General features: G+C 39.9%; 1 protein-coding gene and 1 long non-coding RNA gene across 6 annotated transcripts in view; one reads left to right on the plus strand and one right to left on the minus strand.

Moving 5' to 3' along the window:
• The window catches only part of LOC125485773, an 86129-nt gene that overhangs the window by 56541 nt on the left and 14103 nt on the right, over positions 1–15485 (plus strand). The gene's annotated exons all lie outside the window — the stretch shown is intronic.
• nedd1 (NEDD1 gamma-tubulin ring complex targeting factor) overlaps positions 1–15485 on the minus strand; it is a 44807-nt gene that overhangs the window by 9539 nt on the left and 19783 nt on the right. For all 5 annotated transcript variants that reach the window (XM_048610301.1, XM_020529271.2, XM_048610303.1 and 2 more), the window contains exons 8-13: positions 13096–13306; positions 12310–12453; positions 12161–12208; positions 10686–10894; positions 9110–9187; positions 319–460 (exon numbers count right to left, since the gene is read on the minus strand). In XM_048610301.1, coding sequence (XP_048466258.1) covers positions 319–460; positions 9110–9187; positions 10686–10894; positions 12161–12208; positions 12310–12453; positions 13096–13306 — 832 coding nt within the window. The remainder of the gene's footprint in view (positions 1–318; positions 461–9109; positions 9188–10685; positions 10895–12160; positions 12209–12309; positions 12454–13095; positions 13307–15485) is intronic.

Here is a 15485-nt window from a genome sequence, read left to right on the forward strand (position 1 = left end):
CATTAATGACCGAGAAGACTTTGCTACTGATGGTTCAAAATGGTGATAATTTATCCATCAAGCTCAGTCACTGCGAGGCAGACTGGTGAGAGAATGAAAGAAAAGGAAGCAAATCCTGCACTCCAGATCCCACTGGTTAAACTAATTCTAGTTCTAGATTCTAGCTGAACCAATATTGTACTGTTTATGAAGAAAACAATTTAGCTCTGTTCAATCTCATTAGCCTCTATAATTTCTGTGCCTATTAAATTTAGGCCATTCGACTCATTCAGTCATGCCTTTCAGAACAGATACAATTATAGACCAGTCACTGCTCACCAGATGTAGAGGTCTCCAGCACCGGGGATTCCTGAGGAAACTGAAATTCTCTTCCTTTTCTTTCACATAAATCAGGTGTTTTCACCATGGAAGATGTCAGTGGTGTCCCCAAGGTCCCACACTCAGCAACTGATGTGTGTAACTTTGCAAACATGTTGAAACAATTAACAAATTAATATCTTAAAAGAAAAATGTTTAATGCCATTGAGGACTGATGTGGAATGTCAAAATAAAAACATGACATTACATTATATTATTTCACACTAACATTCATGGTTCTATTTTCCCTTTTCAGTAATATCTTGAATATACATTCAAACGACATAGTCCACTGCATACAGGCTCTAAAAGATATGACACCTCGATTACTGACAGACTTATTTTTCAGTCCCAACATAGAATACAGAACTGTACAGCACAGGAACAGGCCCTTCAGCCCATGATGTTGTGCTCAACATGATGCCAAATTAAATACCCTTCTGCCTGCCCTAGTCTATATCCTTCCATTCCTTGCATATTCATGTGCTTATCCAAGTCACTTAAATGGCCCCATCACATCTGCTTCCTCTATCACCCCTGGAAGAACGTTCCAGACTCCTACTACTTTGTTTAAAAAATTTGCCCCTGACATTGCCTATGACTTCCCCACTCTCACCTTAAATGCATGCCCTCTAGTTTTAGACATTTCAACTCTGGGAAAAAGATTCCGACTGTCAGCCCTATCGATGCACCTCAAATTTATAGACTTCTATCAAGTCTCCCCTCAGCCTCCGCTGCTCCAGAGAAAATAACGAGTTTTTCTAGCCTCTCCTTATAGCTGTGGCCCTCTAATCCAGGTAGCATCTTAGTAAACCTCTTCTGCACCCTCTCTGAAGCCTCCACATCCTTCTTGTAATGTCACAACCAGAACTGAATGCAATACTCCAAGTGTGGCCTAACCAAAGTCTTGTAAAGTTGCAACATGACATCCTGGCTCTTGTACTCAATTCCCCGACCGATAAAGGCAAGCATGCCATACATTATCTTTACCACCCTATCCATTTGCATGGCCACTTTCAGGGAGCTATGGACTTGAACCCCAAGATCCTTCTGTACATCAATGCAGTTCAGTGTCCTGCAATTAACTGCATACTTTCCTTAAACATGGATCTCCCAACGTGCAGCACCTCACACCTAACTCAGATTAAACTCCATCTGCCATTTCTCCACCCAATATCGGCAACTGATCCATATCGCACTGTATCCTTTGACAACCTTCTACATTATCCGTAACTCCACCAATCTTTGTATTGTCTACAAACTTACTAACCTATCCATCTACATTTTCATCCAAGTCATTTACATATATCACAAACAGCAGAGGTCCCAGTACAGATCCCTGCAGAACACCATTATTCAATGACCTCCAGCCTGAAAAACATCCTTCCACCACTACCCTCTGTCTTCGATAGGCAAGCCAATTCTGAATATACGTAGCCAAGTCACCGTGAATCCCATGCATCTTAATCTCCTGGATGAGCCTATCATGAGGGGTCTTGTGTAAAGTCTTATTAAAATCCACGCAGACAACATCCATTACTGTACCCTCATCAATCACCTTTGTTACCCCTTCAAAAACTCAATCAAGTTAGTAAGACATTACCTGCCATGCACAAAGCCACGCTGACAGTCCCTAATTAGACCATGCTTTTCCAAATGCATGTAAATCCTATCCTCAAGAATTTTCTCCAATAGTTTTGCCAAACACCAATGGGAGACTCACCGGTCTATAGTTTCCTGGATTATACCTATTTTTCTTTTTGAACAGAGGAACAACAACATTAGCTACTTGCCAGTCCTTCGGGACCTCTCCAGTGGTTAGCGTGGATACAAAGATCTTGGTCAAGGCCCAGCAATCTCCTCTCTTGCCTCTCTCAATAACCTGGGGTAGACTTATACACCTTAATGCTCTTCAAGAGATTCAACACCACTTCTTTCTTGATCTCAAAATGCCCTAGTATATTAGCATGCTCCACACAAATCTCACTATCCTCCATATCTTTCTCCTGGGTGAATACTGACTCAAAGTACTCATTTAGGATTCACCCACATCCTCTGCCTCCAAGCACAAGTTCCCTCCTTTATCCTTGAGTGGTCCTACCTTCTTCCTAGATATCCTCTTGTTTTTGATGTACGTATAGAATGCGTTGGGATTTTCTTTAACCCTACTTACCAAGATCCCTTTTTGCTCTCCTAATTCCCTGCTCAAGTTCTTTCCTGCTTTATGCTCTTTATATGCCCTGTCTGATTTTAGGTTCCTAAATCTTACATCTATTTCTTTTTTTCTTTTAACTAAATTCACAACCTCCCTCTTTATCCAAGGGTCTTTTACCTTGCCATCCTTGTCATTCCTCCTTACTGGAGCATGCTGGTCCTGAACTCTCATCAAGTAGGTCTTTAAACATTCCCCTCATGTTAAATGTAGGCTTGCCCGATAACAGCTTCTCCCAATTAACACTACCTAGCTCCTGCCTAATAATAGTAATTTGCCCTCTCTCTCTCTATATATCTCCCTCCCTCCCCCCACCCCCTCCACTCCATTTAGTATCTTCCTACAAGGTTGGACTTATCCTTATTCATAGCTATCTTAAAACAACGTTTTTAAAAAATTATGTTAATAAATTCAGCTGAAGATGTGAATACATTGCAACAAATAGGACCACAGTAGATAAAGGAACATAGGAACAGGAATAAGCCATTCAGCTCCTCTAGCTTGCTACTTCAGTCAATGAGATCAAGGCTGATATGTATCTCAACTCCACCATCTGCCTCGGCAGATTGTAATACGCTCAGCAAGAAAAAAATCCAATCAAGCACATTTCAAACTATTAGTTGAGAGAAGGTGTTCTACACTTTATGGAAAAGAGTTTCTCTCCAAAATGATTTAGCTCCGATTGTAAGATTATATGGGTTTGTCTGCAACTCTTCATGGGCAGTAAAGATTTCATCTACCCTATGAATTCCTTTCAAAATTCTCAAAGATTGCAAAGATGATTCCAGATAGGAGCGAAAGTAACAGGGTAGTTGTTATGGGGGACTTCTAACTTTCCAAATATTGACTGGAAACGCTATAGTTCGAGTACTTTAGATGGGTCAGTTTTTGTCTAATGTGTGCAGGAGGGTTTCCTGACACAGTATGTAGATAGGCCAACAAGAGGTGAGGCCACATTGGATTTGGTACTGGGTAATGAACCAGGCCAGGTGTTAGATTTGGAGGTAGGTGAGCACTTTGGTGATAGTGACCACAATTCGGTTAAGTTTACTTTAGCGATGGAAAGGGATAGGTATATACCGCAGGGCAAGAGTTATAGCTGGGGGAAAGGCAATTATGAGGCGATTAGGCAAGATTTAGAGAAGGAAACTGCAGGGGCTGGGCACAATTGAAATGTGGAGCTTGTTCAAGGAACAGCTACTGCGTGTCCTTGAGAAGTATGTACCTGTCAGGCAGGGAGGAAGTGGTCGAGCGAGGAAACCGTGGTTTATTAAAGAAGTTGAATCTCTTGTCAAGAGGAAGAAGGAGGCTTATGTAGAGATGAGGCGTGAAGGCTCAGTTAGGGCGCTTGAGAGTTACAAGTTAGCCAGGAAGGACCTAAAGAGAGAGCTAAGAAGAGCCAGGAGGGGACATGAGAAGTCTTTAGCAGGTAGGATCAAGGAAAACCCTGAAGCTTTCTATAGGTATGTCAGGAATAAAAGAATGACTAGAGCAAGATTACGGCCAGTCAAGGACAGTAGTGGGAAGTTGTGCGTGGAGTCCGAAGAGATAGGAGAGGCGCTAAATGAATATTTTTTGTCAGTATTCACACAGAAAAAAGACAATGTTGTCGAGGAGAATACTGAGATACAGGCTATTAGACTAGACAGGATTGAGGTTCATAAGGAGGTGGTGTTGGCAATTCTGGAAGGTGTGAAAATAGATAAGTCCCCTGGGCCCGATGGGATTTATCCTAGGATTCTCTGGGAAGCTAGAGAGGAGATTGCAGAGCCTTTGGCTTTGATCTTTATGTCGTCATTGTCGTCAGGAATAGTGCCAGAAGACTGGAGACTAACAAATGTTGTCCCCTTGTTCAAGAAGGGGAGTAGAGACAACCCTGGTAATTATAGACCAGTGAGCCTTACTTCGGTTGTGGGTAAAGTGTTGGAAAGGATTATAAGAGATAGGATTTATAATCATCTAGAAAGGAATAATTTGATTAGGGATAGTCAACACGGTTTTGTGAAGGGTAGGTCGTGCCTCACAAGCCTTATTGAGTTCTTCGAGAAGGTGACTAAACAGGTGGATGAGGGTAAAGCGGTTGATGTGGTGTATATGGATTTCAGTAAAGCGTTTGATAAGGTTCCCCATGGTAGGCTATTGCAGAAAATACGGAGGCATGGGATTGAGGGTGATTTAGCGGTTTGGATCAGAAATTGGCTAGCTGTAAGAAGACAGAGGGTGGTGGTTGATGGGAAATGTTCATCCTGGAGTTCAGTTACTAGTGGTGTACCGCAAGGATCTGTTTTGGGGCCACCGCTGTTTGTCATTTTTATAAATGACCTGGATGAGGGCGTGGAAGGATGGGTTAGTAAATTTGCGGATGACAGTAAAGTCGGTGGAGTTGCGGATAGTGCGGAAGGATGTTGCAGGTTACAGAGGGACATAGATAAGCTGCAGAGCTGGGCTGAGAGGTGGCAAATGGAGTTTAATGCGGAAAAGTGTGAGGTGATTCACTTTGGAAGGAGTAACAGGAATACAGAGTACTGGGCTAATGGTAAGATTCTTGGTAGTGTGGATGAGCAGAGAGATCTCTGTGTCCATGTGCATAGATCACTGAAAGTAACCACCCAGGTTGATAGCGTTGTTAAGAAGGCGTATGGTGTGTTAGGTTTTATTGGTAGAGGGATTGAGTTTCGGAGCCATGAGGTCATGTTGCAGCTGTACAAAACTCTGGTGCGGCCGCACTTGGAGTATTGCGTACAGTTCTGGTCGCCGCATTATAGGAAGGATGTGGAAGCATTGGAAAGGGTGCAGAGGAGATTTACCAGGATGTTGCCTGGTATGGAGGGAAGGTCTTATGAGGAAAGTCTGAGGAACTTGAGGCTGTTTTCGTTAGAGAGAAGGTTAAGAGGTGACTTAATAGAGACATACAAGATGATGAGAGGATTAGATAGGGTGGACAGTGGGAGCCTTTTTCCTCGGATGGTGATGGCTAGCACGAGGGGATCTAGCTTTAAATTGAGGGGTGATAGATATAGGACAGATGTCAGAGGTAGGTTCTTTACTCAGAGAGTAGTAAGGGCGTGGAATGCCCTGCCTGCAACAGTAGTAGACTCGCCCACTTTAAGGGCATTTAAATGGTCATTGGATAAACATATGGATGATAATGGAATAGTTTAGGTTAGATGGGCTTCAGATTGGTTTCACAGATCGACGCAACATCGAGGGCCGAAGGGCCTGTACTGCGCTGTAATGTTCTATGTTCTAAAAGCCACAGTCAAATTCCCTTTAGCCTAGTGGGTATATGAACAGGAAGGGTTTAGAGGGATATGGGACAATTGCTGGAAAATGGGACTAGATTCATCTAGGATATCGGGTCGGCATGGATGAGTTGGACCGAAGGGTCTGTTTCCATGTTGTATATCTTTATGACTCTATAATTCTCAGGAATATAGATTTATATCTCAGGATATAGATTTCCTGTAACAGGTTTGTGTTAACAATATGCAATGCGAGCATGTAATGATATGATTGGATATCATGTTTTAACTTGAATATAATTGAATACCACCTTGGAATGCGAATTATGCAACCAACGATGGTCACAAACAGAAGTGAAAACTGAGGGATGCTTTATTTAGAAGGTATTACTTGTAATAACAGTCAATTAGAAATATATCTGTCAGAATAGAATAAAACTCTTGTTCTTATGATGAAGTTATGAGTTGTCTGCTATTTTCTTGATGTGCCCTCTCCAATGTATGCACGAATAAACTTACAACAAAGAAACTTCTCTGGTCTTAGAGGAAAGAAAGAATAGAATTTACCCATCTATAGCAGGCTACCAGGGCTGGTCTTTATGTCTAGATGACTGGAGTATAAAACGAAGAAATTATACTGCAGCTATACAAAATCGTGGAGGACCTCATCCTACAGAACTGTCAGCAGATCTGGGCACCACACCTTAGGAAGGATATATAGGCCTTGGAGGGAGTACAATGTAGATGTACAAGAAAATAGCTGGATTTGAAGGGTTAATTTATGAGCAGAGATTTCTCTAGAATTGAGAGAATTTAGGTTTGATTTGATCAAAGTATTCAAGATATTAACAAGAGGAGACAGGGTATATATAGATAAGCTACTCCTACTGGTTGGAGATTCTAGAATCAAAGGGCATAGTCTAAAAATTCAGGCCAGACAATTCAGGTGTGATGTTAGGATGCACTTCTACACACAAAATGTGGTAGATGTTTGGAACTTTCTTCCACAAACGGCAGTTGATGCCAGATCAGTTGCTGATTTTAAATCAGATTTTTTTTTGTTAAACACAAGTGTAAAGGGCAAAGTGGTAGATGTTGTCTACATGGACTTTAGCTAAGCCTTTGACAAGGTTCTGGATTGTTTACCTGGGTAGTAAAGTTAGGTCACATGGGATTCAGGGAGAGCATACCAACTGGATACAAAATTGGCTTATCAGTAAGAGACAAAGGGTGGTGGAGGAAGAAGCACAACATGAAGTTGGAGGAACACAGCAGGCACCAGTGGAGCAGGAAAGTTGACATCTCCGGTCAGGACCCTTCAGAAATGGGGAGAGGGAAGGGAACTCAGAAATAAATAGAGAGAGGAGGGGTGGGGCTGGGGAAGGTGATAGGTGAATGCAGGTAGGGAGTGGTGGGGATTGGTCAGTGGGAGAGAAGATGGACAGGTTGTGTCGGGTCAAGGAGGCGGGAGGGAGAATATACCAAAACTAAGTCCGAGATCCACATAACTGAGTAACTGCTCTATAAAACGTACTTGCAACTTACTTTGTTGCGGCACAATGCTATGAACCATGAATGTCTAATCTAAAATGCCATCTATAATAGTGCACCATTCCTTCAACATAGCAATGAAAACATGGAACCAGGTATGAGTATTAAACACATGACTTTTAACAAGAGTGCTACCACTGAATCATGCTGAAATTTAGCTTAAATTTTATTAAATAAAGTGAGCTACTTGTTTTATTGAAGTTTAGCAATGTTCTAATCAAAACTGGATTCCACATATTTCCTTCAAGTCTTTTTTAAGACCCAATTCTGATGCTCTCCTTTTTTAAAATGTTAAAAGTGAAACTAAATAAAACAGGTTTATAAATTGGTAACAAAAATCCTATTTAATGACCCTGAATAATAACATATTTCCATTGTTGAAAGTCTTTGATACATATTGTTCCTTCATTCAAGTTATTTAGGAATTGTCTAGAAAACAGAAAAGATAACAAATAAAATATTAATTGTTCCAGCACCATTCCACTTATGAAGGATGATGGTGATACAGCAAATAAATCCACTTCAGATCAGGTGCTTTAATATGGCGCACTTTTGCTGATGGCTGAAGAGGTGAATCCTGATGTGAGAGGTTCCACTAGAAGTATCATACATCAAGCTACCAAGGGTCACTGCGGGTTGTTTTTCCACATTGGTGCTAGTTGTCAAGCTGTAATAGCCACTGGTTATTGTGGTGGTGCACACCAGCCTAGGAAGTGCCACTATTTTCCTATGCATCAGCTTGTGACTCCCAGGAACAATAATCGATGCCTAGAGGCTTCAGGTCAGACTTGCAAGCATCCCTGAAGCACAGCCTTGGGCATCAGGCTCTGGCTACCTCACCATGTAGAAAATTCTGAGGCATGGGACCATCTTCTTGAGGTCCATCCTAAGGACCTGCAAAGCCACCTATTTGATGAGTACAAATAGACTTGAAAGTTGTGCTTAAAGAAGAATGCTGCATTTCTGTTTTTGTCCTGCCAGGATATATACATAATACACTACAGACCATAAAGATGGAAGTTGTCAAGCTGCTTGATAGTTACAAGTCATGTGTTGTTCTTAGTCATACACCAAAGTACTGTCAACACAGGCCTTACCATCAGCTTGGCCCTAAGAATTGGCTTAACAGAATTATTACAGCACAGAAGCTGTCTCACTGCATCTGTGCCAGTTCTCTATAGAACAAGTTACTTTCTGTCAGTGACTTCCTTGTCTCCATAGTCCTGCACACAGTTCTTTTTGAGAAGACAATCCAATACTCTTGATTGCCTTGTATGAACCTGCCTGTACCCCATGTACAGTCAGCAAAAAAAACTTTTTCTTCATGTCACATTACTTCTTTTGCCAATTAATTTCAATCTGTTCCCTCTCATTCTCGATCATTCCACCAATGTGAACATCTTTAGTTCACATCTTTCACAGGGAATATCCCGATCAAATCTCTCAACCTTTTCTTGCCTAAGGAAGATGGTCCCAACATTTCCAGTTTAAAAACTGAATCTCCTCTTTCCTGGGACATTGTCATAAATCTTTTCAGTGCCTTCACATCATTCCACATGTACAGTGTCTAGAACAAGAAGCAATTCTTCATGTTGAACCAGTTGTTTTTATACTCAGTGCCCCCTAAAGTAAAGTCCATGATGCTATTCTGTGCCTTTTGAAATTTCCTACTTTGAATCTCTTTAAATAAAGATTTAGACAACTGGAAAATTCCACTTTATAGTCATCCGCTGCTGTTCTAACCTACCTGATCCAATCTTGCAGCTTCCAATTGGCCGTTATGCTCAATTATTTTGGATTTCTGCATTCCTATGGCTTTATTTTCCTGTTAAGAATTTGGAATATGTATATCATTAGATATAGATTTCTTGTGGTAACATGTTACTTTATGTTTAACAAAATCAATGCCCAGGAGAGGCTAAGGGAAACTCTTATCTTCAAATGTTCTTTATACTATCACTTTAATACAAAACGTTGTTCAGAACAAAGATCAACAGAACAAGAAACAACAAGAAAGCAGCTCAACAGAAGTTATTGCCGCATCAATTATATACTCTATGACAGACTGGTAACAAATCGGTTTAATCCAAATAATTTTCCAAATCAAGACCCTTATTGAAACATTACCAAACTAACATGGTAATGAGAGCACTGAAGATAAGTCACATCTAAGGTTTCTCTCACTCAATGTGTGAAGTGTAGGTTCAGAAAGGTGATCACAGAGGCTTGCAAGCTTTTAACTGGTATTTTGGGCAAAGTAACCAAAGTATGAAAAGAAAAATGTAACAGGGCCTTCTCTGAATGTGATCTATTATCACAGGTAAGAACTGATTTCCTCAGCAAATGACCCGGGAAAAGTAATGATAACTGATCAGATTAGGTCATTAGCTTTATAGCTTCGATTCCCCTGTAGTACAATGGTGTTCCCTAGAAGCTGATCAGATTTTCCATTTCTGTCAGAATCACTTGCATTTTCTGAATATATGAAACAACATTTCTTCTCCCCATTTAGATTTTCTCCCTTCAAAAAGCTTACTCTTTATACAGCTACACAGCAACAATAATCCTCTAAGACAGTAATCACCTTGACAGTGAACACTGTCAGATTTTTCAACCACAGGAACTATTACAGACAAAACATGAACCTTTCAGTGGGGGTATTTGGATAGGCCTTATAAGCAGGAATGTTTATCATGTTTGCCCCTCAAACACAGAAGTTCTGCCTCCAATTGTCATGCATTTAATTTAGATTAGTCAAATCAGTATCAACTAAGAATCAAGTACGGGGAACCTCCCTCATCTTAATGATTCAGCCCATTCACTGTGTCAACAAGTATATTAGAAATATGAATAAGTCATTCAGCCACTTGAGATTGCCCTGTCATTCAATGAGATTCTGAATGATCTGTACTTCAATTCCCACTTATCCACCGTTGCCAAAAGTCCATCAATATCCCTACACAACTATAACTGATCCAAATCAGACTTGAAGATTACAAATGGCTCAGCAGCTACAGTTTTTTTTGGAGGGAATGTTCTAAATTTCCATTATCTTTGTATGGAAAGTGTCTTTTACTTCACTCCAAATGATCTCACTCTAATTTTAAGTTCATGCCTTTTTGTTCTAGATTTCCACCCCATTCCAGGAAGACACAATTTCTCTGTATCTACGCTAATGAAATTCGTAAAGTTTATAAACATCTCAATTCAACCACTGCTTAGTTGTTTAAACATTAGGGAATACATGTCAAACTGATGTGATCTGTCCTAAAAATTTAAAGTATAAAGAAATATAATTATTGTTGAGATAAATTTAGTAATACCTGGCCAACGGGCTCTTTTGAATCTTGCCCAGCACTCTGGAGCTGGCTCAATATGGCACTCATGTCTCGCTGTGGAGCCTGTTCTTTAATGGGAGATGGAGATCCAAATCCCTGCAAGGAGTTTGAGTTCGATTCTTCCTGTGTACTGGCGCCCACCGGATTACTTCTTGTGGAAAATACAGTGTTCAACTGTGGCAAAAAGCCCAAACCTACAAAGAAAAATCTATTTGAGAATTTTGTTCTGCACAAGGAATGACTTAAAACACAATCATAAAATGCTTTAGCGTCAACTACCATTTCTAATGATGATGGGGACAAGATTAGCCATATGAAAAATATAATGACGACGTTTTTGTTCATGCGTTAGCTTGAACGGCCTCACTAGGCCCTTAAGAACTACAGTTACTTGTTAGTCATGAATGGCCTGTATTTCTAATTTTTTTTAACCCTTTATTCACATATACTTTCTTCTATTATTTCTGCAATTCAATGTCTATTTCTGTTTTCACTGCATTGACGGCCTTTTGATTCTCATGATCATTTGAGCGAAGATGCTCTTCCATGTAGTATGCCAGCCATCTCAAAATGGAGTAAGGTTGAAATGCTTCCACCCACTTTTTAGGACAGCAACATTTTGACATCTCTAAATAATGCTAACCACTGACTGCTTTTGCAGAATCGACGAGATGTATCTTTCAGGAGATAGGTTTTTGCCAAGTAATACTCGCAGTTGTTATGCTTCATGCTGCCTGAAAGTTGGTGCTTTGATTCTCACTCACTTGCTTTCAACAAGATGATTTGCTCTCCAATCACCTCTATCTAAGGTACACATATTTGTACAACATTCAGATGTTTACTTGCTGGGCCTAAGGATTTTCATTTTAATTTATGCTTTGTTGTTGTTAAAATTGTCAGGCACACAATTTCAATCAGAACAGTTCATTAGAATATCCAGATGATTCAACTGTCAAAAGTCAATATTCTTTTAGGTTTTGGACAATAAAAGTCAAACAGATCCTACAACCATTTGGTTTGAACTGAGAGGCAAGAGTGCTACCAATTGAACTAAACTTAAACACAGCATCAGAAATAAAAATGGCATAAAAATTAAGTTTTAACCCATAGCACTCAGCACCAGTAATAAAGACATTAAAATCATTCCAAATATATACCTTAGTCCTACCGAAATGCCACCATATATTCTTCACTTGCCTACCAGGAGGTCTCACAAACACAATTTCTTTTCCTTTCAATGTTATCACAATTTTACATTCATGTGTCATATTTTTAGCAGTTTTGATTCGGGATTGTAATTGTTAGGAGTTATCTTAAGATGGGACCACTGTAGACAGTTGCAGCTTTCATCTCATCCGTCCAAGTTACACTGGAATGAGGCCCCAGAAAGGACAATTCATTAGTGGATTTCTCAAGGCAAAATAAGTAAATTAACCAACAGTCAAGAAAGCCCATCTTACCATTTCCTTTCGTCATGCTGTCTTCATTTGTCTTTAATCCGGCAACATCTAGAAAAGTAAACCATAATCATCCTGAATAATTGTTGGGGTTCATAAATGTTTTGCACTATTCAGTAAATGCTAATAAATGTTAATTTAAATCAGTTTACCATCTCTGACTGGTGAGAATACATCTCCAAAACTATTTCTACCCACACAATCAAGGTTTCTAAAATTGCCACTGTTATCTGCTCTTCTTGCGTTTTCTGTCTCTTTGGATGGAATTACATCTAGACTGGTGCTATGTGCTAAACCTAGAAACAAAACACAAGTAGTAAAGTTAGTTTTATCGGTGAGCTAAAAATCAGATTTGCCCAAATTTATTTAAAGAATAGAATTACCACAATCTCCAAATATATCTGAAACTCACTTTTCAAAGCTAGCATAACAGTTATTTGATTAATTCAACCTACTTGCCATTTTACAATATTTATCACATTTTTCTGTTAAGAAATGAAGCTACTTCCCTCCTGAGCCTGGTTACATTGGTCATTGCCATTCCCGAAAAACTCCTGTGCTTAGTTGAGATATACAAATACACAGAACATTAAAATGTTAAGAATTTAAATATTCACTGCTTAAATATACAGCTATGAGTTCCTGGAATGTTGGTAACATTGGAAAATCAATACACATATGTACTTAGGATCTGGGTAATGCTGGTAAGGCAGTATTTATTGCCATCCCTTAAGAGTCAGGTATGTAGTGTGGAACTGGAGTTGTACATGAGGCAGCTTCAGCCCCACAAATTATTAAATGTCTTCTTAATTAAATTCAATTAAATAATTTGCTCAGGTCGATTTTATAGCAAGGCTATCCTGTTCCTTCAGCTGCAATTATATTTATTTTCAATACCATGTATGCTCCTGCACTAATTGAAACAGAAACAGTTCTACCTTTTACATCCAGATTAGCTTCAGCTACTTTTTCTTCTAGGACAGGAGGTACTTTCACAGCTGGTGCAGATGTCATTAGTGCAGTAAGCTCCTGGATTCCCTTTGCACTGTCACTACCTGGAGCACTGTTCACCTTAGTGGAAGTCCTCTTGGTAGCTGCGGTGGGCAAGGTGGATGAACCTCTGCTTGCGAAGTTTTTACCTCCATTAGACTAGAAGAGAGAAAATACCCATTTAAAAAGTATATTAAGTCTGCTGCTAACAACAGTACTGCAGAAAATGTTGAGAGATTTGGCAACACCACTTGAAGAAAACGTTGCTGAAATAATCAGAAAACCCAAGCCAAATTAAACTTAAAAACAGATAAACGCAAGTACAAGCCTCTATTTATTTCAAACTCCTACAAAGACAAGTGAATTCACTGAATAATCCAACAGAGGGAGAAAAAACACAGATGGGAGTACAAAAGTTGCACTCAATCCCTCGGAAGAATTCTGAAATATATTTACGGTATGGCTCCAACAGGATTCCTTCCCACTTGTGTATACATGGAGGGGCCTGGGGCTTTCTTCCATCCATCTCGCACCTCCCACCCCATCACCACACCTACACCCATAGGTCATAGGGTGTTCCAGATTTGAATGGCTCATGCGAGTTGTAACCATTTCAGGCTCTAATTCTTCATAGAGTAAGGGAATAAATGCCAGAGCTGATCAATGATTAATTGAGCTGGAGTGGTTCCATGACTGGGAGCCAGAGTTGTCTTCCAAGGACTGTTCGAGCCTTGAAAGGATTGCACTTGGCCTTACAAGAGTAGATCTGTACAAGCCCAGGCAGCTGCAGAAGTGCATTGCAGTATCACAGCTATCCTTTACACAATGCAAACGATGTTGTCCCGTTGTGATATGGTCAACCTTGGATAAAGGAGCAATAAGGTACCACGTCACCTCAGCAAATCCCAGGTCACAATCCCTTTCAGTCTAAACACTAACTTGTTCTTTCATCAGAAATACCACCCAAAAGCAAGGAAGGCTGCACTAATAACAGCGTATTTTTGTGCTTCATTCAATTTCCATCTGGAAACAAGCGATACTAGAAATTCCAGAGAACTGCAAGTATGAACTTGAAGCCCAGTAATTAAAATGTGGAGGTGCCGATGTTGGACTGGGGTAGACAAGGTCTGAAATCACACGAGACCAGGTTATAATCTAAAAGGTTTATTTGAAACCACAAGCTTTCGGAGCCTCAGTCCTCCTTCAGGTGGACTTCAGGTATTAAATCCCGATTAACAGCATCTTAGGTTTGTTTAGTATATCCTCATCAATGGTGTGAACCTTTGATCTTTTACTTATAAATCCTGTGTCTGATACTACCTCTCTCACTAACACCTAAAGGAGGACCGAGGCTCCGAAAGCTTGTGGTTTCAAATAAACCTGTTGGACTATAACCTGGTCTCGTGCGATTTCTGACCCAGTAATTAAAACAACACAACAAGCCTTCTTTATAGAAACTGCCAGATTTAGACCGATCAGGTCCCAATCAGTTTGGGTTGTGGCAAAGCAGCAGGGGCTGTAACTTTCTCTTATGTTCTTCACATGAAGAACAACCAAAACAAGATGCAAAAGAAAAACCATGACAGCTGGCAATAAAAAAATCAAGACAGATTATGGAAAACAGGTCAGTTAGCATTTGAAAGAAAAAGACAGACATTTTGGATGTAATTGTCATAAGAACTACATTTACTGAAATTATAAAGACTGTGTCTTTTTGTTTTTGTATTTTTTTTAAATTGAGCTGAAATGAGAAAAGAACTGTTTTAAAAGCAGGGATTGCAAGGATTGCTGCATGGTTTGAAACCAAGTGGCATGATACTCATTGTGAAGACTGCATGCACAACTGTGGGTTTCAGAAGAACTGGAGCTGAACAGTTTTGTTCTGTAACTTTTGATTAATTGGTCAAAGACCTTTTATAAGTGTGAACTATCTACCCTGTCTCTCTTCCAAGCCAGTGGAAGCATCTAAAGAAGAATGACCAAGAAGCAGAGTTCAGACCAGCACCCTTACATGACCAGCGTGAACAGAAACCACTGAACCGCTTTCCTGGCTTTTCTTTCTGTTACTAGCTCATGATATTTTCCCCGGTGTGTGTTTTGTGGGCGTATGTAAAGGGGGGATTCATAAGGGGATTTGATTTGATTAGTAGTCTATTTAGTGGAATTATATGCAGGAGTTATATGTAAATGATTCATGAATTTTCGCCGTAGCTACAGTCAAATTAATTACAAAGAATAATAACTCTTGTTAAGTTCAGAGACTTGGTCTGTGCTTCTGTTAGCTGGGTCTAAGACGGGTAAATTGGGGAATTTTGTGTACTTTTTAAAAAAATCTTGG

Source organism: Rhincodon typus, chromosome 22 (assembly GCF_021869965.1).
Source record: "Rhincodon typus isolate 14 chromosome 22, sRhiTyp1.1, whole genome shotgun sequence".
In the NCBI taxonomy this organism is placed as follows: Eukaryota; Metazoa; Chordata; class Chondrichthyes; order Orectolobiformes; family Rhincodontidae; genus Rhincodon; species Rhincodon typus.